At 37.1% G+C, this 25787-nt stretch overlaps 3 protein-coding genes across 5 annotated transcripts; all 3 read right to left on the minus strand.

Annotated features, from left to right (window-relative positions):
* Positions 1 to 1483: 1483 nt before the first annotated feature.
* Positions 1484 to 6604, minus strand: LOC113639485 (meteorin-like protein). Of its 2 annotated transcripts, none has more exons than XM_047800479.1 (4): positions 6270 to 6604; positions 5503 to 5900; positions 3250 to 3306; positions 1484 to 2425 (listed from the first exon to the last, which is right to left on the minus strand). In XM_047800479.1, exons 1-4 carry the CDS (start codon positions 6359 to 6361, stop codon positions 2106 to 2108), a joined length of 867 nt encoding a protein of 288 aa, XP_047656435.1. In that variant the 5' UTR covers positions 6362 to 6604; the 3' UTR covers positions 1484 to 2105. The 2 variants fall into 2 exon arrangements, with proteins under 2 accessions (XP_047656435.1, XP_026997139.1); XM_027141338.2 differs by having other exon boundaries at positions 3250 to 3309; positions 6270 to 6602.
* Positions 6605 to 9163: 2559 nt separating this feature from the next.
* Positions 9164 to 11814, minus strand: cbx8a (chromobox homolog 8a (Pc class homolog, Drosophila)). Its single transcript, XM_027141764.2, has 5 exons — positions 11622 to 11814; positions 11410 to 11453; positions 10989 to 11054; positions 10829 to 10895; positions 9164 to 10560 (listed from the first exon to the last, which is right to left on the minus strand). Exons 1-5 carry the CDS (start codon positions 11688 to 11690, stop codon positions 9733 to 9735), a joined length of 1074 nt encoding a protein of 357 aa, XP_026997565.1. The 5' UTR covers positions 11691 to 11814; the 3' UTR covers positions 9164 to 9732.
* Positions 11815 to 18353: 6539 nt separating this feature from the next.
* On the minus strand, positions 18354 to 24276 carry cbx4 (chromobox homolog 4 (Pc class homolog, Drosophila)). Of its 2 annotated transcripts, XM_027141672.2 has the most exons (5): positions 23620 to 24276; positions 23426 to 23469; positions 22749 to 22814; positions 21670 to 21736; positions 18354 to 21323 (listed from the first exon to the last, which is right to left on the minus strand). In XM_027141672.2, exons 1-5 carry the CDS (start codon positions 23686 to 23688, stop codon positions 19980 to 19982), a joined length of 1590 nt encoding a protein of 529 aa, XP_026997473.1. In that variant the 5' UTR covers positions 23689 to 24276; the 3' UTR covers positions 18354 to 19979. The 2 variants fall into 2 exon arrangements, with proteins under 2 accessions (XP_026997473.1, XP_047657111.1); XM_047801155.1 differs by lacking the exon at positions 23426 to 23469.
* Between the last annotated feature and the right edge of the window lie 1511 nt (positions 24277 to 25787).

Here is a 25787-nt window from a genome sequence, read left to right on the forward strand (position 1 = left end):
AGATAATTTTGTGATGATTATGAATACATGTTCCCTCTAAGGGGACAGGTCTATTCAGTAAAATGTGCATACAGCATAACAGTGATTATTATTTTTTGTTTCAAGGCATATCCCACAATATATTACTAGTAGAGACAGATTTGTATAAGAAACTATGGATCTGGATGTAAAAAAACAATTTCTATTGTTGTAAATGTATCAACAAACTTCCTAACTCATTACAGAAAGGAGTGAGGCTTAATCATTCTCTAATTATCTTAATAATTGTATTGAACTCCAGTTAAGATAAAAAAAAAAATGAAACAGTTGATAACAGATTAGGGTATAAAAGTATTACTTTCCTTTGGTTTATACTGAAAACATTGAGGTCCAGGATTAACTTTGTCAAATTGGATAATCTCCAATGCAGAGAGCAATCAGAAAGAAATAAAACAGAGTAGATAATCTGTTCTCCTTCTCTGAATTCTCTTCTACATTCATGGGGACCCTGAGCCTCCTGGCTGACAGCCGTGATGACAATGATCATTATGTTGGTCAGAGACTTGAGGCGATGGTGCTATTGTGAAATATGCATTCACTCTGAAGTCATTTACACTTTCATTGGCAGCTATTTAGTCACCAGAAAGGCCCAAGACAGCAATTTGTGAATCCTGCTCAGCCAAGTAGAAGTGTGGAGCGGGAAGAAAAGGAATAGAATAAAGTCAATTAATTGTTCCTTATCTGGGAGGGGCCCACTGACAGGATCTATAGTCTTGGATCCAGAGTTGTTCACATCTGTTTAGCCAGCTTCCCAAAACCATGACTTCAGACCACCAAGCCCCAGAGAATAGGCCAATTCAGCAGTGTCTGAGCTTTCTCTATCTCAGACACATTTGTATATCATTTTCTGCTAGGTCTAGTCTATTCACAGAGGATCCCGATTACAAAGGACCCCAGTCATAAAGGGATTCAGAGAAGGCAGAATTACCACTGAAGACAGCACTTTCTGTCTGAGTCCTGCTTGTAGCAACAAGACTTATTATGTAGTGGGACATTCACAAAAAAGGATATATAATGGAAAACAAAAGACACACTTTTTAGATTTATCCCATAAAGCAAAGTAGATCTATCAGCAGTTTTATAAAGATTGCCATTTCTTTGTAAACACACATGAAGTTATTTCTGACACTCATGTTGAACTTGTGTTAACATATCCGATGTTGGATGTAATTGCACACCAAATGTAGGCTGAAGAAATGTAAATTATAATATAAATGAAGTATGAAATAATTTCCCCTGTGTATTGAGATATTTGAGACACCTTGTGTAATATAAAATGTGTGTAATTAAACCAAATAGACACATATGAGTTATATAATCACTGATGTTGCATCTGTTTAGAGATATCATTGATTGATTTGCCTTTCATTTTCAAAAACAAATAAATGTAGTGAAAAGATTAAATTTAACTATCCTAATCAATTGGGGTCATTAAAATCATTCATTAACATAAAGTAGTGCTTTTATTCAGATTCGATTTTCCAAGTAATGAACAATATAAACAACAACTGTATTACAAATAATTACAAAAAAAAATACACAAATATTCACAAATCTCCAATCTCCATGTTCAATGATAACACATTTTAGAACACATTTATACCCTGTTTACAACCATAATAATGGAATAGATATATTCAGTAATGTCATTGGAAATAGGTAAAGCCTACATATTCTTGCCAACCTGCAAAACTGGCAAAAAACATCTGCATATTAACACAATATGTTAAATATTATCTCAGAAACATTTAGGTATGCACACACAGAGAGATGAACCCCCACACCAAGACATTTTAAATGATGTACCACAGTTGGCAGTGATGGTATTCTGTTTAAACTTTGAATAGCTCTTTGAAAAGGTTAGTGAATGGGGTCACATAAAGAACGTCTGAGTAACAAAGCTCTTGCTTTAACACAAAAAATAAGCTTTGCTTTAAAGAATTGGAAAAGAGCAAAAACTGATCTATCATGTCATGCCTTTGGTCTGCTTCAAGTGGCAATTTCTCCTCAAATGGCCTTAACATTAACTAAATCACTATTACAGAAAATCTTTCAAGAACTTCTCCTCAGTCTAAGGAAAAATCACATGGCATAAGATGCGCCCTCTTGGCTGAATGATAGAGGATCTGGAAGTCTTTAAATCGAGGAGCACAGCCAAGCCAAGCCTCCCCAAAGAGTTCAGCTCCGGTGAAAAGAAACTGACCAGCTCCTGCTTTAACGCCGCACTTCAGAAGTGTATGAATGTACCCATGCCAAGAGCCTGAGTGGTTTGGCTCTCTCCCAAAGACTCCACTCCGTTGGCGATACACCCTGCCTTTCTGTACTTCTACCACAGAGGTCTGCCTCTCCAAATCATGGGTTACGTTCCTTATCAAGCCATGGACCACTGGTTGAATAGAAAAAGTAAACGGGTGTGAAAATGTTATTTTTGCACAAAGAGCTATACTTAAACAAATAACAAGTCATCTCTCAATATAGATATTAGACTGCATTACAAATGTAACCTTTGCTTATTTCTTTTTTCTTTTAAATAAATCAAACTCTTTCCTTAAAGTGCCTTCTAAACACGCACTCCATGAGGCAAACCCAATACACATCAGCAGTTACACTTTCATTAGGCAGCTCGTTCTCTATCATTAAAAAGTGTCCAATGGCAATTTGTGAGATTAGGGTTCAAGGGTCAGGCTATACAAGGCGTGAGTTCAAAGGAGCCACTGCTTTTGCTCTGTTGCAGGCCTTAAAGCCATGTGCCTCCTGTGGTGTATTGCAGAGCCCTCACATCTGCCAGGACCCACTCACTAGGAACAAATCAGGGCCTTGCCCTGCATGTAGCCATTCATGGAATAAATTAACCTTCACATCCAAGACAGAGACTGACTACTCTGATATATGAGACCAATTCAAAATGTTTTATTTGTATGTGGTTTTATAATCCTATTATAAAAATGTAAGTCACTCTGAATAAGGGTGTCTGCTAAATGCTGTATAATGTAAATGTAAATGTATTATTAGTGGTTTGCAAAAATACACTTTATTACTAAACATACAGGAACTTTCAAATAAACATTCACAGTATCTAATTTATCTCTGGGAAATGTGCATATTGTTATATTATTGATTTAGATTAGAAAATTCACAATATATTACCAAACAAAACTGATATCCAGACTAGAAATGACAGGTTAGATTAGCTAAAATAAACAAACTTACCAAAGTCACTGCTGCAGATGGCTTTCAGTATCTCGGAATCATTGCACGGCCGACAGGCTGCTGTGAATGCACACAGAAAGGTCACTTATTTGATACAAACTAGGGAAGACAGCATCAGACAGCATCATAAAGTAGAACAAAACATACTTTGTCAAGATCAGCCACGGTGTGTGTGTCTGTGTGTGTGTGTGTGTGCGTGCGTGCGTATATGTGTGTGTGTGTTAGAGAGAGAGAGAGAGAGAGAGAGAGAGAGAGAGAGAGAGAGAGAGAGAGAGAGAGAGCGATCTAATTAAATTTTCACTACGACATTCTATTAGACAATACTCTGCATCTGCAAGAGAGGAATACAAAAACCCTTTAGGAATGTTAGGCATGTGGTATATAATCACAAAAGTCAATCCTTGTCTGTGTGTGAGGGCAGCAATTTGCCTTTTGTCTGATCCTCTTATTGTATAGACTACTGAGCAATCCCTCACCAAGCAAGTGTGTGGCCGAAATGTGAATTCTTCTTTGTCAGAGTTGTGAGAGTTGAGAGTAGTCAAGCAAACACCACCACCTGAATTAGATTTTGACATGAATAACACACCCTCATATAGACACACAATGACTTAGTATCTGTGGAATTTAAAAAGCATTCACCATCTTTCCATCAATTCAGGTTGAGGCGTCTGCCTTGATTTTTTTGTCAGTGCCAAAGGTATTTAAAAATCACTAATAAGAAAAATAACATATACAACTGCTACAGATAGCATGTGCTTTTCATTTACATTTAAGTGGCAGGAGAAGGAACAGCCTTAAAATGTTACTTATTAAATGTTATGTAGTGTTTGAAACACACCAAACTATTTATAACTCAATTACTTCAACTGAATAAAGTCCTCCAGATACGAGTGATAAACATAATGAACGCAAGCTTCAGTTAATGTTCACAACAAACAATAGAAAGGAGAAAAAATTCAGGAATTTGGACTGTGGAATGGTTGCTGGTATGAGAGTATAAGAAACCGACGATCTAGGATATTCTCTCAGTGATTTGGGCTTTAAAACATACTTTCTGAAAGAAAGGTCAATGAGCAGAGAATGAACAGAGTGGTATTAGCTGACATCTGCACCATGTGACACTTTTCAAATATTCAACTTTCCAGGTTTGGGAAACCTCTGATTTAATAATAAGGCTGAAAGGAGTGGAACCTGACTTTCTGCTGTTGTAACGCATTGACCTCAAGGTTAAATGTGTTGTGTGTCTGAGATGTATTTCTGCTCACCACAGATGTAAAGCATGCTTATTGAAATGATCATACACTTTCTGTCAGCTCAACCATGTCTGGCCATTCAATTCAATTCAATTAAATTTATTTGTATAGCGTTTTTTTTTACAATTTCCTATTGTCTCAAAGCAGCTTTACAGAAGTATGGGAACAGAAGAGAGAGAAAAAGAAATAAATATATAATAATAATAATAATAATAATAATAATAATAATAATAATAAGAAGAAGAAGAAGAAGAAGAAGAAGAAGAAGAAGAAGAAGAAGAAATAAGAATAAAAATACATAAGTGAATATACACAATTAAAGTTTAAATTTAATTTAAAAAAAGATTAACTTAAAACTTAAAATACTATGCATCTATCCCTATCCCTAACAAGCAAGCCGGAGGTGACGGCGGCAAGGAAAAACTCCCTGAGATGATATGAGGAAGGAACCAAACTCAGAAGGGAACCTTGTCCTCATTTGAGTGACACTATATAGTAAATAGTGAAAATGTAAATAATGTTCTTTCTACAACAGTATATAATAGTGCAACCGAGAGCTCCTGAGTAACTAATGGGCCATCGTAACCTCTGAGTTCAGCACAGACCTGATTGCTGATAAGGACCAGACCATACAGCTGACTGACACAACATTGGTTCAGATGTTGTGTTCTGCCCTCACCTCTGATTATGAAGGTGTTTTGGCTTACAGAACTGTCTCTCACTAGACATTATTTTTCCACATTATCTTAGGTGTAAACCCTATAAGCTGTTTTGTGTAAAAAAAAAAAAAACTTCAGGAGATCAGTAGTTTCTGAAATACTTCATCCAGCCCATTTGGAAAATCAATGCAATCAGCAAAAATTACGGAGATCACATTTTTCTCCATTCTAATGTTTGATGTGACAACTTCAGAATGATCAGACTTATTCATCATCAATAAGCATCATTAATTGCTTATCCTTAATGCATAAGATTTTTTTTTATATAAACTGAGTTTTACCTTTTATTTTGCTTGTTTGATCCTCGGTAGAGCTGCTATCTTCGCGCAGCAGCTCGTATCGGAACCCGACAATACTCGGACCTGCGTGACCCTGCGGGTTGGCCTGAAGAAAGATGGCGACGCTCTGAGCTTTATGCGCACGAAAGCAACGCACCTGCTCCGGAGACTCTTCGTCCTGCAGCAGGAGGTCTAAGCCTGCAGCCCGCTCCACGTACACCGCGGCACCGTGGAAACCCCGCAGTGCTTTAACGCACACAGCCGCATGGCGCGAGCTCCACACGTTTGGCTGCAGCACGACCCGCAGAGCGAAGCGCGGGGAAAACCACGTGACCGAACCTGCAGCACAGCGAAGCCGCACCTGCTGCACCGACCCAGAAAGAGGTGAGTCCACCAGACCACTGGGTACAAACAAACAAACAAACAAACAAACAAACAAACTTTAACATATCGAATTGGTTGTTATTTTATAGTAGGCTATTTTACTATTTTATAGGCTGTTTCACACAAAAGTACAACTTGACGATTAAACATAAATACTAATAAATAAATAAAGAAACAAACATATATATATATATATATATATATATATATATATATATATATATATATATATATATATATATATAAAATTAAATATATAGTCATGTCTGGCTGTGGGATTGATGGAGGTAGTTAATAGTATCTATTATCCAGGCACTTTATAAATAACTCATTTCAAAATATAATAACATTAAAAGTGTGTCAATAAACCACGTTTATATTCTTACCTTCCTCTCCAGTTGCACACATCTGCAGTACAGGACGTAAGAATACACAAAGTGTGTAAGTACTGGAGTAACCTGATTCCTCTCGGTGACATCAGACCAAATGAAAGTTGGAAAGTCGGCAAGTGTGGTGAAACATTGTCCTGTACAGCATCGGTATTCTGCAGATCCCCGGGATGTGGTGCACTGGTTTGTGAGGTGAACAATTCAGACGGGGCGGATTTAGAGCCTTTGTCCCCTAGGAGAGGGTGAATAGGTCGACTCCACCCTCAGGCACTGACATTTATTAAGTTAACACACTGCTCCTCTCGGCTCATTAGGCAGACAGACAGACAGACAGACAGACACACACACACACACACACACACACACACACACACACACACACACACACACACACTATATATATATATATATATATATATATATATATATATATATATATATATATATATATATACCAATTGACTATCATAATAAAATATTATATTTGATATAAGATTTAATATAAGATTTAATATAAGAACTTGCTTAGGAAGTTTTCTGATGTTGTGCTAGAATTCATCAAAGCAGAGATCATAATTTAGCCAATGATTGATTCAGGCACTATTTTAATAGCACGTCAGCACTCAGATATCTGAGCTAAAATAAATGAGATGACATATGAGACGACCTTAATGGCTGAGCCAGAGACACAGATTAAACATAGGCCTGGACACACATTTGTATAACTAACCGATGAGATCTGGCTAAAAACAGAAGGGGAAACTTATACCGAAGCATAGGATGCACCGTTTATTCACCAAGACACGTGACTAACGAGTCTGTTTAAATGTAAGCAACGTGATATATAGGTTATAAATGTCCTTTTACGCATATTATATATTTACTAGCTCCAAAATAAATTAAAAAAAAGCTGTGCGTATACGGAAATTAGTGGAAAGGGCACGTTTTGCCGAAACCCCTTCGGTTTCTAACCCATCTGTGTCCAAATGGAGTTCATGTATACTTCAGGTGGTAATAAAATGGTTAAATCAGCAATGGGATTATTTCTGTGTATTCGAAGTGAGTTCATGGCGACATCTTGTGGATTTGCGCGGTTTTGAAAACTCATTTTGGAGCAGGAATTAAATTGGGATTAAGGACAGAATTAGATTCGGACCGGTCTGTGGCCAACATGTTCAAATGATCTTAATCATTGGATATTCCCTGGGCTTTCCTATTCAAGGTTGTTCGAATTTGAAGAGACTTGAAACACTGGGGAGACAAACTGCACAGATTTATATGTCAATTTGCTTTCGATCCAATTTGGCATTCATTCATTTTTATTGCCTGTTCTTTCTCTTTTTCTCTGCTCTTGCCTTATGTATCCTTTAACTGGGCAGATATAATGCACCATAACCGATCTAAGAATTAAACTACATAAATGGTATTTAAGCTGTAATTCTGTACCTTAATCTTTATTGACTCTATAATTCACGTTTAAACTTACTGCTGTGTACTAAACCCATTTTAAAGCTTTCAAGCCTAAATATCAGAGAAAAATATTTTACTTTAGAAATATGGAAAGCTTTGCCTTTATCACTTATGCTGTGAGAATATTTCAGGCTTTATCATGACGTAGTTATGCTCTGTTATAAGGCTCCATAGATTTTATAGTCTATTTTATGAGAATTTGACAATTCATCGTTTCAGGCAAATTATCTCTCTGGCTTACTGTGATTATTATTATTATTATTATTATTATTATTATTATTATTATTATTATCATTATATTAATGTTATTATTATTATTATTATTATTATTATTATTATTATTATTATTATTATTATTATTATTACTATAAAGCGGTTTCTTTTTCTTTCTTTTTTTTTCAGCCTAGCTTGTAAAAATCAGCTCTCAGAAATAGTAAAATGGATCATTAAAGCTGAAGTCTTACAATAAACCTTCGGCAACAAAACGATATATTTTATTTTTTTTACTCGCCTGGGAAAACTATTGATCAGTGTGTGTTCGGCTAAACACACAGCAATGTCTGCTTTATTTCATTATTCATTATCGTTACATTTGCACGGTGTATTTTAAAGCTATGTAAGGCAGACAACGTTGTAAATTTTTATTAAATACGGTGAAACCGATAATCCGTATTTTTTAAACCGGAACTTTCAGGAACGCATCGATCAATCCGACACTTAAACAAAACGTGTGAAGGGGGAAAGGGAGAAACACGCAGCGGGGGCTGAACTTACAGAAACATTACACGTTTTCTCTAATAACAGATATGTCCTCCATACTGAGACACGACTAGAAAACCCAAGTTTTCATTTTTAAAGGATAAAAAAACACGTTTAAAGTTCCTCGTAAACTCAATAAATTCGCGCAAATCTCTATTTTGTCGTTTTTGTACACAGTTGAAGAAAAGTCAGTATTCTCAATAAGGCTATTAAACTGTAACGTGATCATGACGCGTGTTTAGGCGGAAACACAGCAAGGTTTTTGTGTGTGTTCAGGCGGAAAATACGAAAATGTAATGAGTAATGGAGACACTGTCAGTGACTACAGGGATTTTTTTTTTTTAAATCATCTAATATATTACATACATATATTAGCTTGTTGCACTTCAAACCAAGACTGTGATAGCAAAATTTTTTTAAAGGTGTATAAAGGTAAAATAGATTTTTTTTTTTTTTTTTTGGATATCTTAAAACAGTTCCAATTTTACAAAATCTAATCAGGAACTATTATTATTTCCGCAATATTCACTATTTTGTTGAAATTACATAGAGCTCACTGTGCGTATGAATATATATATGTTTTTTGTCATGGTGTGTTTGTCGTCATGTGTTGTGTGTTCATCTATAGGCTCCGACTACAGGCAACATTCAGACACTTTCCATGGTTTGATCAGCATTTATATTCATATTTACTTTGTGCTTTGATACACGACAATGCTAGACCTTCAAATATACACAAACTAGTCACACAATACAATAAATGAGAGATACAGAAGGAACTTACTGGTTCCCCCTGGATAAAAGGTGCCGTGCGTTGAAAAAGGCCTAGCGTATATACTCTCGAAAAACATACTAGCGTACCAAGCAGTAAATAAGCACGTTGGCACGTGCCGCACGGTGCTATTACTATTTAGTACGTTAGTACGCGTTTCGTACGTAGTCACTGCATTGCGTTTATTCGTCACTGTGCGCTCACTCGCACTACAGCTGACGAAGGCTAACCCAAACAAACTAATCTCTGGACATTACAGATACCTTGGGAAGTAAAAAAATAAACTTCATTTTCATAGAAAATATGAATGAAAATGTATATGCAGACTATTTCTGTTACATATTTACATGATTCAAAGACGTGCTGTACAGTTAGTCTAGAAATTATAGAAACATGGATTGTTACTGGATAGATAATATTTTATAGGTATTTACATCATTTGGCCAAGAAACACACAAGTCATCTTTGTTCTTTGAAGAAGCCATGGTCTGTTGAGCTCTCCTTAATCGTTACAGTCAGTGCATTGCTTGTCACATCTGTCACAACAATTTTCTCCATGTTCTTTAGGCACGGGATCCAGGATTCTTCATCTTCATCTCCAAGATTCTGTTGTACAGGGTATTCTGGAGATAAGTGATCAATGGGCAGGTCATCAGGCTGAAAGAAACTGTTCTTGGAAAGATGTTTTCTCTTGGTGTGTGGATCTGACGGGCCACTTGAAAAATGCTTTGTGCCGTGTCCCAAAATATCATGAGCTGTTTTTCGCAGAGTGCCTCCAAGAGCCACACTGCTACTCGATCCGCACCCAAGCTGTTTAGGAGGCTTACTGCTTTCTGCTTGAAACCTCTGAGTTAACTGGATAACACTGCAGTTGGATGTTTCTCCTGAATGATGAACAGGCCTGGAAATTTTAGCTGAACTAAATGATAAATGTTCATCTGCCCTTCTCTTAACAGGTTCAGTGGGTGAACAGCTGCTGCTAGGGGTGCTAACAGGAAACCGCAACTTTGGTTTTGGTCCTCTCTTTTTTGGTGTGTTAACCGAGTCGATAAGAGTATGTGTTGGAGATACAGGAGGTCGAGATCTTCTCTCTGGCTCTGGTGATCGAACACGAACACTTTCTCCTCTGTTGACAGCACTTGGGGGGAAGATAGTAGGTACAACTGTTCTTAGCCCTTCTCGAGCTCGAGGTGTTACAACTGGTTCTGCAACGGGGAATGAAACTCTAATCTCTCTTGACATTTCCCTTCGGAAATCGTCACTTTTGGCTTTTGCTTTAGCCTTTGCCTGTAATTATTAAAAAAAAGATCATAATGCACAATGCATAAATCCAATCAATGCTGATGATCTCAAACAGGCAGACAAACTGGTTCTAGTAAAAAAATTATGAATAGTAAAAAAGTCCTACCCAGAGCTTAGCATGGCCAAAATGGACATATTTTAAACTTTAACACTTAACAAGCTAATGTCATACAACGAATAATTAATGGATGGTTAAAAACATGTAGTTAATGTGAGTGTATGCGTTGTGCTTTAACACAAGCTGCACGCTCACCTTCAGTAAGAAAGTTTCTGGTTTGGGTCCTCTCTTTTTCGGCCCATATAATTCTCTTTCACGCTCTCTATAAGGAAAACCAATCAGTGGCTGTTGTTAGTTATGCGGCAAATAATATTTAGAATTGGACTGAGGAAATGCTAAAGATTAGTGCAATAACCTCTCCTCGAAAGCAGCGAACAGACGCTCGTCCAAAATATTTTCCTCTGGCTCCCAGGTGCTGTACCTGTGACGAAATATTAAGTCAATACAATCATGGCAAATAAAATAATAAATATACGGACAATCTAAGCACTGTTTAAACGAACAGTGAGTTATCTGCTTCAGTTATCTCGGAATACAACAGCAACCGAATCAGCTCCGAGTTCCGCGAATTAGCGACTATGCTAACTAACCCCACAGTTGGCCATATAACGTCAGCTAACGTTTAGCACCGAGTACCGAAGCCCGTTACGCACTGTTTCGTTTTCTTAACTGCTAGCATTCAGCTCGGTAGCAGTCTCTAACTTTAGCGTTAGCAGACTAGAGAAATACCAGCGCAGGCGTTCGCCTCCATGACACACAGGGTTTGTGTTACTCACTTCTGAGACCAGCCTTTCCATTTCACCAGATACTCCATCCGCCCCTGCAAGAGAACGCATGACAGCTAAAACACGGCCAATCAATTAGCATGCTAGGCTCGCTAGCTAGCTAGCCTTCAACTTGCCAAAGCTTCAAGACACAAACGAATCTCAATCCTTCGTTGCACAAAAAGCGAAAACAATAAAGCAAAAGGCAAAAGTTATACACATACTCTTCTTATGCGCCGCTTGATGATGGATTCGGCCGCGAAAACCCTCTCCCCGACAGCGGAGAGCTCCATGTTTACTTCTACCCCACGGTTTTTTTCCTCCGCTACAACCTCGGCCAGTGTAATCACGGACAGCCCATAATACTCGCTGGCAAAGACGTCATCACGTTCTAAATTGTTGCCATGGGACCGGAGTCGGTGGGACCGTATTTGGTAGAGTCTATTGGTCGAGTTGTTGCTAAGCGAATGTAGTTGCTAAGGGAGGGGAGGAGCCACGCTGTCTTTTCGAGGAAGTGACGAACCATAAAATAAATAGAGCTTGAGGTTGAACGCAGCTCGATGGAAATTTGGCTGTCGTTCACGTTTTTAAATATGCTTATAGGGGGAAGTTTGATTTCAGTCGCTAGAAAAAATGGAAAGCTAGTAAGAAAAACAGGCAAAAAAGTCGTGTTCAGTCCTGGTTTAGGCCCATTACACTGTTTGTTGTTCAATCTGACCTGCAGTGAGTAAACAAGCAGGTTAAACAGTCACTGCTCATGTCGCTAATCCTATGATATAACTTCGTTATATTGTTTAATTGGTAACAGTGAAATTGTTCACAATGTTTGTTTACAATGTCTGATGGTTTATAGAAATAGATGTCCCTGTATGTGGCCGTCCTTTTATTCTGACCTCATGCATATCATTAGCCTAAATTTTACACATTATGCTCATAAAAGCTACAGGCATTTATTTTTTATTTTATTTGTATTTTACCAAATTCATTTTCTTTCGGTTATATTTGAACAAAGAGACATAAGCCTAGATTTTACTAGGCCCATAACGCATTAGAAATAAACAGAAACCATCGTTGATCTCGCTGTAATATGTTGCCTCGTTATATCGGGCTTTCAGTCTCAATGATTTCTCAATTTATTTGACATTGGAAGAGCTACTGATTATTTTAAAATCCCACTTAGCATAAATCTCGATCTTAGACTGTAATGAAATCACGGGTCCAGAGTAATGCGCAGATAACGTTAAATAATAATAATAATAATAATAATAATAATAATAATAATAATAATAATAATAATAAATAACACTACTACTAATAATAATCATAATAATAATCAGCATAGCAATAACAATAATATATATATATATATGTGTGTGTGTGTGTGTGTGTGTGTGTGTGTGTGTGTGTGTGTGTGTGTGTGTGTGTGTGTGTGTGTAATCAGAGTTTGCCATATTTATTAGTCATTGGCAAATTAACCTGTAATTATTTTACATTTCTGTTGTATAACTGATGTTAATTATAGGTTATAACATGAGCGTATGAAGAGAATAAATATAGAAAAGCGTTCAAATAAATAACATTCATTCTCATCGGGTCTCAAATTAATCTATTATTATTATTATTATTATTATTATTATTATTATTATTATTATTATTATTATTATTATTATTATTATTATGGATTATCAATTAAGTTAATATAATTTGCTGTAAATTGCTTTTTTATTTTATTTTTGAAAGCTTTAGAAGACACTGAGAGGGAAAACAGAATTGCTTGTTGCTTACGAGGCCCGATTTTAGTTTAAAAAAGAAAAGAAAGAATAAGAAATTATTGTGTCTTAAGTGGGGCAGACCTATTTATATTTCGATCTAAATGTAAATACATACATATACAATTATTTTTTTTTTTTTAAAGAAAGTAAATATTGTTTCAGGTCTTATTTAATTTTGGCTACATGAATGCACTGCTATATCCCGTATATAAGAATTTAATAAATGTACTAAAATTACAGTTATTAATGAATCAGTTATTTGACAAATATAATGTCAGAACACTGCCCTGCGATGGGTTGGCACTCCGTCCAGGGTGTATCCTGCCTTGATGCCCGATGACGCCTGAGATAGGCACAGGCTCCCCGTGACCCGAGAAGTTCGGATAAGCGGTAGAAAATGAATGAATGAATGAATGAATAAATGAATGTCAGAACACTTTAAGTACTAACATAGGTAAAACTTTAAATTTCATGTAGTAGTTCATTTTTCCGCCTTTACGCCATTGCCTTTCTAAAATCATCTCTTAGGTGTAATGACATGAGAAGGCGAGGAAGGGTTTTATTATAGATGACTGTTTCGTTCAAAATAAACTATGAGACACCATTGTCCATTAGGCTTTTTGAGTTTTGCCAGCTGCTGGTAGAATTTGTTTGATCAAACACAATGTTTTAAAAATGTAAAATAAAATTGTTTTTTTGTGTTCGTAACATGAACGTCATGTTAATTAAAAATGTTAAACATGAAATTTAGATTAGAAATTCTGAATCTATTTGTAGAGGCATGTGAGGATAGACTATACTTACAAAATACAACAGCAATTTTAATGCTTAAGTGCATGATACCCAGGTTTATTAGATATATTTTCTGAAAGCTATCATGAACTGTCAGCAACAAAGCAGGAGTAAATATTTTTACAAGTAATCAGAGTAACACAATTAACACACACACACGCTCTCTCTCTCTCTCTCTCTCTCTCTCTCTCTCTCTCTCTCTCTCTCTCTCACACACACACACACACACACGCACACACACGCACGCACACACACACACACGCACACACGCACACACAAATAAAATATTGCTTCTGTTCATGCTCCGAGATCGACTAATATAAAGGTTCTTAAATTACATATTAAGTCTCATGTCAAACATATTTTGGATTGTTAACTAAACTGTTTGATTAGGATGATTTTATTTATTCAGAATGCAAAATGGCTTGAAGCTAAATGTTACAAAAAAGACCTTTCTAATGCATTTAACTGAAAGACCAGACATATGCCCCAAACAATATATTTAACAAATTCTATACTTTGCAATAAAATTGATTATTATTGATGATGATTAGTAATGATTGTTTTCCTAACACAGCAATGAAATCTTAATGCTTGTTTCACCAATCCGATGACTGGGTGTTATTTAGGGATAGCAGCGTTGCAGGATTGACCTGTGATGGTTTATTAGCTCACCAACAGAATTCTGAGTCCTTTTTAGCATTTAATTAGCGCTTTTCTCTCAATCGGAAAAAAAAATGTCTTAAACTCTAACACCGACATCAATCATGTAAACGTCCTTTGTGTTTCTGCGATTTGCCCTTAGACGAATGAAAGAAATGTAATTAAGCTAACAGAAATTACATTTTTGTTACTCATTTAAGATTTTAAGCTTAGTGATAATCGAAACAATACTATTGTTGAGTATAGTATAGTTTTATAGTTCTTTAGTTCATACTATTGCGTTGAGTATTTGAGTGTTGAATATTTGTTTGTTGAGTATTTGTGTGTTGAGTATTTGTGTGTTGAGTATTTGTTTGTTGAGTATTTGTGTGTTGAGTATTTGTGTGTCGAGTATTGAACTCCAAATAATTACAAACAAATAAACATAAATCTAAAACTATATTTTTTATCTCACAACAATACAGATATTTAAGTGTCGAGTAATGTGTTTGTTTTGTTCTCGTTATTGTTTTGTTTGTTTCTTTTGTTTGTTTGATTTTTTAACAGCGCTTTACTAATATTTTTAAATTGTCCTTAAAATGTGATGTTAATGCATGAAACGGGTTTAGGATTGGCATACTTTAGAAATAATTGTACGTAAAAACCCATTAGAATTACAACAAAAAAATCTGGATTAAAATGGAACAAATGAGCTTCTATGCAAAGGAAATAAGTTTCTGTAAAGCATCAAGGGTTTATCATAGTTTATACTAGTCTAGTCAACAGGAAAAGCGCAAATAATTAATAACGTGCGATACAAATAATCATTTGAATCCATATTCTAGCATTGACATGAAATTACCCGCCCTGAAGCATTAAGTATATGAGTTTAAAACGAAAAAAAAGAGGAAAATTCACGACTAAAAATTGAGAGCGAACAAAACATAGTGCTGTATAAACTGGTGCTTGTAAGACATTTTGTATCGTGTGTGCGTTATTGATTTTGTAGCTCTATGACCTGGTAAGAGGTTGAGAAACAAAGAGCTGTTCAGAACAAAGACGCTGAAATAAAAATCACTGTTATTTCGGGGAAATGTGATGCGTTGCGAAAATGCACAAAATAATATAGATATAGAAATGACTATAATATCTGATCTTTAATACGCGCAGCGTTTAATGCGGAACAGATTCTCCCTTGTTTGCTTGCGCAGCGGATTGCACTGCTGTAATGGCGTGTGGCTGCTAGTCGAGCTGTAAAAATATCATTGGCTGACTTTTAATTAATCTGTGGATCCGCCCTCGGGAAAAAAAACATGTTTCAAATACGATTAAAATAATGGACAATATCATTAGAGCTTTGTGTGACTTCCAACATGCTGCCACAGGATTCACCTGTCAAACCATTACCTACTGTACACCACCTTATGTTTGCTGTTTGAACTCAGGATTTTATGTTGTTTCTTCCTCCATTCATTTTGCCTTCTGGTCTGTTTAGTAGGAAATCATTTATTATTTTAGGTATGCAGTTCTATCAAATCAACTTATTTTACGCAAAACCCGAGTGCGTCTAAAATGTGACTTAAAAACCACCCTGAATTGTTGTGTGTTTATGGAAAACCGCAAAGATATGTGGAGGTGTAAAGATGCCAGGATGACAAAAGGGTGTCAGAACCGGTCATCATGGACACAAATTATAAAGTAAAACACCACACATTCGCGTGCGCAATTAATTATGTTGTGCGTCATTGCTTTATCTGGGACTTGGAGTAATCTATGGGCTAATTGCAGTGCATACAAAGCAAACATGCGTCTTTGATGTGTAGGATCTCTGTGGTCTATGTGTATTAATGTGTCGCCTCTCCGATGGTTCGATAGTCTATTGTATATTTGGCATGTCAGTGCGGTCTACAGCTGCTTAATGTCATTCCAGGTTCACCCCCCCCCCCCCCCACACACACACACACACAATACGGCAGCGTCAGCCTGGCGCGTTATTTATCCAACCTACGTTCAGTGATGTGTATAAGCGCATGAGGAGGAGGAGGACAGCCATTTTCTTTTCTCTGGCTGCGCCAACATTTCGGCCGCTTTAAAAATGGTTGCTCTGATTATCAATTCGCCGACGAAGCTACGTGAACATTACACGTCTTTTCCACTGCCTCAGCACGTTTCTGGGCAAAGCATTAGTGACAAGGAAGCTGAAAAATGGCTGAAATGTAATATACGGGGAGCGGAACTCAGTGAAATGGAGTGAAATAGCTGAACACAACCCGTCCTTTTAACAACCAATACTGAGGTCTAGGAGCCGAAACCACATCAAAGCTGAAACAGGAATAAATAACTGGAATAGATATAATACTATAGTAGCAATTCTAATAAAATAATTAAGGTATTTAAGACTATTTCATCTGAACAAGCGACATCCACGAATAAGCTTCCGCAAATATCCTTAAATAAATATCAAACATGTCGTTTTAGCTTCAGGCCAAATGAACTAGAATTTGCGGTTCTTTTTCATTCACTTAACAGGTTCTGTGATAGGTTCTCCGAATCGAATCACCTACTGGCTTATTTGCAAGTGTTCATTTCGAGGTAATTAAAACAAAAGCGCCTTGGGACTCAGACTTCTCATTTCGTTTCTCAGAGCTTGTAACTTGAGGTGTGTCACCTCCACAATCCTACTCGTGTAAAGCTCATTAGTCAGCTTCAATCAGCCTCTTCAATTAATACCGACCCTTGAATGAATTGATTAATCGTGTAGAATTCTGCTTGAGATGAAGAACAGGACATCAATTTACTCTCGGTCATGTTATGCTTGTGTTTGGCTTCTACTTTTTAACAGGCAACCTTTATTAATTTAGCTAGCAAGTTCATTTCTGTCCAGTAAAATCAGTTTAAAGCAACTAAATGAAGCACTACTCTCTCTCTCTCTCTCTCTCTCTCTCTCTCTCTCTCTCTCTCTCTCTCTCTATATATATATATATATATATATATATATATATATATATATATATATATATATATATATATATAAAAACATTTAATGTTACCTGATTAATGCACACTTGCATCTCATAACATGTTTTCCATCTCATAACATGTTTTCCATGTTTTCCATTTTGATGTCACGTTTCACCATAATGTGTCTAAATTCACATGTATGTTAGGTGGTGGAACATATGGTAGACATTAAGCAGTAATGACACATTAATTACTCATGTTTGGACTATAGTGAACTATGTGAGGTGGGTGGATATCACATTACAGACTTGCTATAAATAGAGTACCTCAATGAAAGTCTTTTGCTAAATAGTCCTAAAAAAATGTCTGGATTTTGATGTTCACACATGAACTAGTTTCTGTTATTTATACTGTTTCTGTTAAGAAACTGCTGTACCTTTAGGTCCATATATCTCTTTACATGCTTTAGGTCTATGGCTTTAATTATTGAGAGGGTTGTCAGTGGTAGAAGATATTAGAATTATTGTTCAAGCCGCCTGTCATGGATAGTGAGATTGTGCTTATTTTGAACAGTGCTGCACTCACAGATAAGCTCTCTGCATGCTGTGAATAACACTGAAATGACAAGCTCCGGGCTACTAATAACTCAGAATACTTGAAGTGATGCTCCAGGGTTGTTGAAACATCACACACAAAAATTATCACACTTTAGGATGATCAAATGAGCCCATATTTAACAGGATCTTTTTTATTATTATTATTTAAAAAACCCAAAAGACAGCACACACATTCTGAAACATCATGTGATTTATTAAATTGAGTTTTGTTAATTTTTTTTCTTTTATAATTGCAACTGTATGTTATGTATGAGAGGGCAGTTTCTGAAATGAACATTTTGATACATATGAAATAGCAGTACACTCCCTCTATTGTCACATTGGCAGTTATCACAGGCACATAGTTAAAGATCTGCAAAACTAAACTGCTAAATAAAACAATAAATCAACCACACCTCTGTCTGAATGAACCTACCACCTTTCTAAAAATATCACAGATGTACAACGTACCAAATAATTCATGGTACTGTTTTTGGCTTTGTTGTATTTGTTGTGCTTCCAGTAATCAAGCCGTTTAATCTGATCTAAAAGCGACTTATTTTTGTCAGTGTCACTGATAAAAGTCTGTCATAACTAGTCACGAGTGTTCAGTCAGGTCCAATCAAATGTGTCAAAAGCTGATACATTTGCTGCCTGGATATGGTACTGACTATGATTGTTTCACTACAATAAGCTTTGTAAAATATTGATAGTCTATTATTATTATCAGTATTATTATTTTTTTTTTATTATTATTATCATTATTATTACTCATTTAAGGCAAATTTAGACTAATGTTGACTACAGCATAGTCTGCATTTTCCCACAACATATTACTTCAACTAAGTAAAACACTTTAGCAGCAGTTTTACAATATTATGTGCTACCGGATTACAAATTGTCTAAAATAAATCGTTTGGTCATACGTCGTTATTAGTATGTCACACCAAAAATACAGGCAGTTAAAAAAAACATGGCATCAAAATAAAAACAATTTCAGCAATTAAATATGATGCAATATGTAGAATCTCAAGAAGGGAAAAAGACATGTACAAGTTCATCAGCATGAAATTCAACCACAGTATGATAGATAATATCTACCCTTTTGATCAGTGTCATTCAGGGCTTTTTCAAAGCATCTTAACTGATGGCAAAGTGCAGCTTACATCATTCATTGGGTAGGTGAAGAAAACCAAATGATCAAATGGTGCTGTGTCTGATTGAGGCTATTTCAACATTGCACAGCAAAGACCTGTATCTCTCACAACAGAATAAACTATGCACCAATGCAAGTGTGGCTTAAAGTAAAGCAAATATTTAAAAAGAAAACACCCTGAATATCCATTTGACATTAGAATAAGCTCAGTTCTCATTTGCAAGGAGAGTGTGATGTTGTAAAACGATGTGTTTGCAATGGAAAAGAGATAAAATAATGCTCAACATAAATAATGCTCAACATAAAGCACACATATCTATTTAACTGCCATTTTCATTTAGTGTACAAGGTCTTGAAAGCAAGTAAGTGCTTGTTCCATGATGGTTTAACAACTTCTTAAGCTCAGCATGGTCTCCCATATTGATTTCTTCAGAGTACAGAATGTGCCTCATTTTAAACATTCAAAACACTCTATTTTAATCTGTGCATGTACAGGCCTTAACATATTCCAAATGAAATAAAAAAAATCTACACTGCGAAAAAACATTTGCTTTCTATACATGAAATATTATAGATACATATGTACAGACTTCTAATAATTAATTACACATCTACAAATTCATATAAGCATCGGCAATCGTCAGTGTATCAAATTGAAGGCTGTTAAATGGAGACATACTCCTTAAAGGTCACAGTCCGACAGTTTGTGGTGACATCCGTAATGATGATGTTACCTGAAAATGGCTTAAAATAGCTAACTGGTTCTTCACACTTTTCTGATGTCTCAGATGTGTCATCCACTATGAAATGGGACTCTGTTCGAGCTTCTGCTTGTAGCCTAGTCCTCCCACAGCTTAAGTCGATTGGTTCATCGGGAATGTTGTCGGTAATATTGTAGTTGTAGAGACTGCTGGTGTTTTGGCCAGAACAGTGCAGGTCGATAGGTTCCCTCTGAGGAGAAAGGACCACCGGATTGGGAGCACTGATACTTCTAGAGCCGAGAAACTTCTTACAATCACTTGCAGCCTTGTTAGGTTCTGACAAGTTCCGTTTACGAGTGATGAGGTGGTGATTGGCGGAGTCCTTCTGCAATGGCACATCTTCCACAACTAATATAGGTGAAGAGCTAGTTTTGTTGGATTGTTGCAGAGAAGGATTGTATGATACGCCGATCTTATTCACCTCTTGTTCTGTTCTGTGACCTGCCTCAGTGTTCAGTTTTGCTTTTGAAAGCTCAAACTTTTTGGGGGGCACTTTATGAACAAATTCTCTGGTAACACATGCACTGTCTCCTATGTGATTAGACTCACCATTCTCCTCCCCTGCTGAAACTTTTACAAGACTGGCTGCATTGCCATTTATAGACTCATTTATAGTTTGTTTTGGTTTCTCTGTTCCAGGAGAATCTCTGTTTTTCACTTTGGAAGTCTGGACCCCATTATCCATGTACTTGCTCATGACAATGACAATTCGGCCATTTTTGTTTTTGTTCCTGATGATCTTCATCTTACTGCTGATGCCACTGGAGTGCAAGTGATCCTTTGAGGTTGTCTTTACTGTTTGGTCTTCCTTGATAGCGGGTATAAGCAGGTGCTTATGCTCCATGGACAGATCTTTCACTTTATTCAAACTTCCAGTGTCCTTGTCACGCACCCATTTCTGTTGCAAGGCTGGAGGGAGGTTCCATCCTTTAATAGATGGGTCATGCCCTTTAACCTCTTTAGACTTTGTGGTTTGCTGGTCATACATCTTAGGATCTGGTTGGTAATGATGGTGTTTCTTGCTGTTTAGCTGATAGAAGTGCTTCTTCTTGCCATTGGTGTGAGCTTCTGTTGGGATCTCCTTGCTGTTGGGCTGGTACTGGTGATGTTTTTTGCTGTTGAGTTGGTAATGCTGAGGCTGTGACCGGGGCATCTGCAGTGAATCCACTTTGAACTGGTTCTCGTCATCCACTGATGTCTCTTGGAGATCAGCAAGGATGCTGGACCTCCGTGCAAATGCAGGTAACTGGAATAAAGGGAGGAACCATTAAATGGAATCTGGAATGACAGTTTTTTACCACAAATATCTAGGTTTGAGTCAGTGGAATAGCAGGCACAGAATAGCAGGCAGGCATTTTAAGGTAAGTTGCACAACAGTAGCTATACATTATGCATCTATGACACTATCATTTGTCTTCCAGAAGCTCGGGACATTAGTAAAAAGCCACACTGAGAGGGTGTTCACAGACAGATAGCAAGAAAAGTATATCCTTAACATGAATGACTTGGAACCATTATCTTAATGACTTAAAATGCAACAGTTCTACAATTAATTTCTCTGAATAAATGTAATTTAGGTAGTGAATTCTTACCTGGATCAGAAGATGTTTGGGTTTAGGTCCTCTTTTGCGATATCCCATTTGCTGCTCCTGTCTCTCTCTGAAACCAAAAACATTCATGCTGTGAGACACTGTACCATCTACTTCCTTCAGAAGACTAATAATTTCCTTAAAGATTGACTGGCAAACATTTAACTGCATAAAATATAATGCCTTACTTTGCTTTCTTTGCAACTGTATAATTCAGTTTGATTATTTTTGACCTTGTAGACTACTGCTTATATTCTTAGAAACAACACTGGCTATTTTAGATAAGTACTGACACAAACAAGATACATATATATATATGACGTTCTTTCTGACCAGTCATATATGGCACAAATAAAAATAGCCTACGGCCATGAGCAACTATGTTTGGACTTGGCAACATAGGTTAATGCACTGTGTAGATTCAAGACTCTGCAAAGACCTCTGTCCTTTCACGACTCCCTAAGACGTTCCATTCACTTGAGAAATAAAACAAGCTAAGTTAGTATTTTTACACATGTAGATATCAAATGATATAAATGACAGTGCTATGCTATGAAATGCTATGAAAGCTCCAAACCACATACCATAATTGACAGCAAATAAAGAGTATACAGGCTCTCTTTTACATAATATTTCCCATTTTGTTAACTCTCATTCTCTCTGAACTTTCTAATATTATTCTGAAAGGTCATTTTGACGAGATCTGTCATATCTTTAATCTGTTAGCATGACAGCTGTTTCTCTCTTGGGTGCCATGTTACATTCCCCTACTGCCTTCTGATAACAAATAACATGTCTTCACCCTTCCTCTTTTGTCATAAAAGTGTTATTCTACATTGTTTGACTTTTCCACATGCCTTGGAATAGCATTAGTGAAGGACTGTTTGGTATATAAACAATGTGAAAACGCTAAGCACGGAGCGCATCAAGGGAGGCTTTGTAGTCGTTAGGCCTCGCTGAAGGGGCTGCAATCAATCTTCTACTCGAGGGCCTGAGACAGGCTGCAGTCTGAGCTCGCCCCGCCCCCCATGACCATATAAGGACACGAGCTCAAGTTCACTTAAACCGGCTTTCAGTCTCACCTGTTTTGGAAGGCGACTAGAAGACGCGGGTCGAGGATGTTCTCCTCTGGTTCCCATGTGTTGTATCTGTAAAAATCGATAATTTAATCAACCAAGCTGTAATGCAGCGATGGAAAAAGAAAATAACGTTATATTCGTTGTGTGCTTTTAAAATGTGCCTCATAAATCTTACTCAACGAATAATGCAACCAAATATATTTTCACAAGCGAATATTCAGCATGTTCGAAACGGGGGCCACGTTAAAGTCCCCGAAACCTTCGTTCCAAAGCGGATCCGCTGCCGAAATCATTAAACTCGGATAACGTGTGAGAAGGTTACCCCCTTCTTTAAGCCCGCATAAATTAGTGATGGAATCCGTGGCTCCGTTTGAAACACACACACACACACACACACACACACACACACACACACACACACACACACACACACTCTCTCTCTCTCTCTCTCTCTCTCTCTCTCTCTCTACCCTAGCAGCTCGCGCGCGCTGAGCGCCACACACACACACACACACACACACACACACACACAGACAGACAGAGAGTGACTACACTACAGTGCACTCCACATTTTCAAAAATAAATAAATAAATAAATAAATAAATAAATAAATAAATAAATAAATAAATAAAAGAAAACGCAGAGCCAGTGAGCGCAGATATATAAAAATACACGCTTACCTCGGTGACCATCCTCTCCACTTCACCAGATATTCGGTTCTACCCTGCGATTGCAAAAGAATTGTGTTGAAAACACACACACACACACACACACACACACACACACACACACACACACACACACACACACACACACACACACTCGCGGACATAGCACAGTATCGTCGTGTTTTGCACTAATCCAGATATCCTACCTTCCGTATGCGCTTCTTCTCGATGCCCTCCACCGCGAAGACGTGCTCTCCGACGGCAGGTAGATCCATTTGTCGCTCCGAGGTGGACGAAGCGAGAGCGCGATTGTCCCCCCTATTGGCGTTAAACCGTTGATGCTGTAGCAGTAATTTTGAGTTTTACAGCCACTGTGGCTCAGATGAATTCTTTCGCTAACCCTCCCTCCCTCTCCCTCGCGCTCTCCCTCTCCCTGACCCTTGCTCGTATTTCGGTGCTCGTTAGCGGTAAGCGGGTGAAATACACTCACTGCTGTTGCTACAGAAAATAGTTCGCGCAATAGCCAGGCAGGCGCGTGACGTCAGAGCTAGGGGAAGGAGGAGGAGGAGGAGGAAGAGGAGGGAGACTTAACCGAAACCCCACGAGTGCAGAGAGCTGGGGTGCTGCGCACAACTGCATGATTAAATATCTTTCTGCTGCTGCTTCAACACGACACATGCATGCACACACTTCGTTGCTTAAATGCAAGCATACAGACCTAGTTAAAGACTAGCTGCATAGACATAGCCTAGTTTAACAACAAAAATAAATTATCACTTCCACTTCCCCCTACATCATTTTAAAATAGACATATAATATATTAATATACACGTGTTAGCACACCGACGCAGGACATTAGATGTTTTCATAGCATTCTGACACACGTGATGAAAATATTTTGCCTAGTCATGCTTCAGATGTTTTGCAGCCATTTTAGGCTACCTGAACAAACCTGGTTCTAAAAATGACCTGTTCTAGTGCAGTTCAGTAATGTAGTTAAATTTATATTGTCACTATGTTGCTTTAAAACAGCGTTCCCCGAAATACAGGCCTATAAAAGTGGCATTGTTTTAATAGCTTTCATACACACCATTTGACTGTATACACTCGACATTGTACGTAACGCATGAGAAGGCCTACAATTTCACAGCTAAAGGGAATAACACACGTCTTTTTGACACGTTGACATGGCGCTACCAAGGGTATATTAAACCTTTAGCAGGCTGTGTATTCTAATACTTTTAATTAAAAATAATTAGAGTATGATTAGACATTCAGGACTACTAAGGTGCCATTAAAAAACGTTATTCTTAAAGCTAATCTCCAAATGACTCACACCAAATACCCACACCAAATACACACACCAAATACACACTCACCCAATTTACATCCACGTCTACAGCACCATCATATCAAACTGTTTACATGCTGTTTTGCACACTGTTTTTGCTCTTTGTATATGTTGTCTGACATTTCAGTCGATTGCTGTTTTTTGCACAATACTTTACAATACCCCATATAACTTCTGCTATAATACTAATGTGTTCATTCCAGTATTTCTGCACACGTAACATTGATGAACATACAGTGTTTATGCTAATCGGTACTGTTTTTGTGTATTGTTTTTTTTTGTGTGTGTGTTATGTCTTGTATTTTGTCTTTTGTCTTGTCCTGCACTGTTTGCACCAGGTTGCATATACTCTTTATGTATCTAGGACTAACTTCCTTAAGTGCTTATATCTCTGTGTTTGTTCTATGTCCTTATAGCTCTGTATTTGTTCTATATAGCACCATGTTCCTGGAGAAACCTTGTCTCATTCGACTGTGTATTTCAACAGCTACATATGGTTGAAATGACAATAAAAAGCTTCTTGACTCTTGACTCTCTCTTCTTGAATCAACGGTTCACCATGTGCACTTTCCCAGGTAACAAATATATAAGCTACTAAAGGTAAAAAAAAATAAAATAAAAATGTGTAGTTCAAAGTACCACCCCAAAGATAAGGTAAAGTAGTTTGGTAGCTTTACTTTTGAGAATGAAGTCTGTTCTGTAAATTAGTGTTTTGTGTTAGTTTTCAAGTCTATTAGGGTGAAATAAATATGTTTTAACCATTTATTAACACGTGCTACTTAAAGAAATGTAGATCAGTTTGTTTATTGTTTTGATATAATGTTGGCTGTTTTGTTTTATTGTCCTTTAACCCCTATTAGACCAGTTATAAACACCCACATAGGATTGACTACGGATTAAAACCGCAGAGCACAGAAACGTTAACGTGTATCAGAGACAGAAATCTCCAGGAAATGTGCGCAAAGAAACTACACAGAAGCACATAACACACCGTATATTGCATTGCAGTGTAGAACGTACAAA

This window comes from Tachysurus fulvidraco, chromosome 15, assembly GCF_022655615.1.
Source record: "Tachysurus fulvidraco isolate hzauxx_2018 chromosome 15, HZAU_PFXX_2.0, whole genome shotgun sequence".
NCBI classification, from domain to species: domain Eukaryota; kingdom Metazoa; phylum Chordata; class Actinopteri; order Siluriformes; family Bagridae; genus Tachysurus; species Tachysurus fulvidraco.

Bases quoted from the DNA above. Each gene is read 5' to 3' on its own strand.
- cbx4 (XM_027141672.2), bottom strand. From the start codon at position 23,688: ATGGATCTACCTGCCGTCGGAGAGCACGTCTTCGCGGTGGAGGGCATC. The intron at 23,470-23,619 runs GTAGGATATCTG...TTGCAATCGCAG, and splicing joins AGAAGAAGCGCATACGGAAG to GGTAGAACCGAATATCTGGT. The intron at 21,737-22,748 runs GTGAGACTGAAA...TTTTGGTTTCAG, and splicing joins CTAGTCGCCTTCCAAAACAG to AGAGAGACAGGAGCAGCAAA.
- LOC113639485 (XM_027141338.2), bottom strand. From the start codon at position 6,361: ATGTCACCGAGAGGAATCAGGTTACTCCAGTACTTACACACTTTGTGT. The intron at 5,901-6,269 runs GTAAGAATATAA...GTTTGTACCCAG, and splicing joins GTGTGCAACTGGAGAGGAAG to TGGTCTGGTGGACTCACCTC. The intron at 3,310-5,502 runs GTAAAACTCAGT...GTGCATTCACAG, and splicing joins TCAAACAAGCAAAATAAAAG to CAGCCTGTCGGCCGTGCAAT.
- cbx8a (XM_027141764.2), bottom strand. From the start codon at position 11,690: ATGGAGCTCTCCGCTGTCGGGGAGAGGGTTTTCGCGGCCGAATCCATC. The intron at 11,454-11,621 runs GTATGTGTATAA...GTTCTCTTGCAG, and splicing joins TCAAGCGGCGCATAAGAAGA to GGGCGGATGGAGTATCTGGT. The intron at 10,561-10,828 runs GTGAGCGTGCAG...TAATAATTACAG, and splicing joins CAGAAACTTTCTTACTGAAG to GCAAAGGCTAAAGCAAAAGC.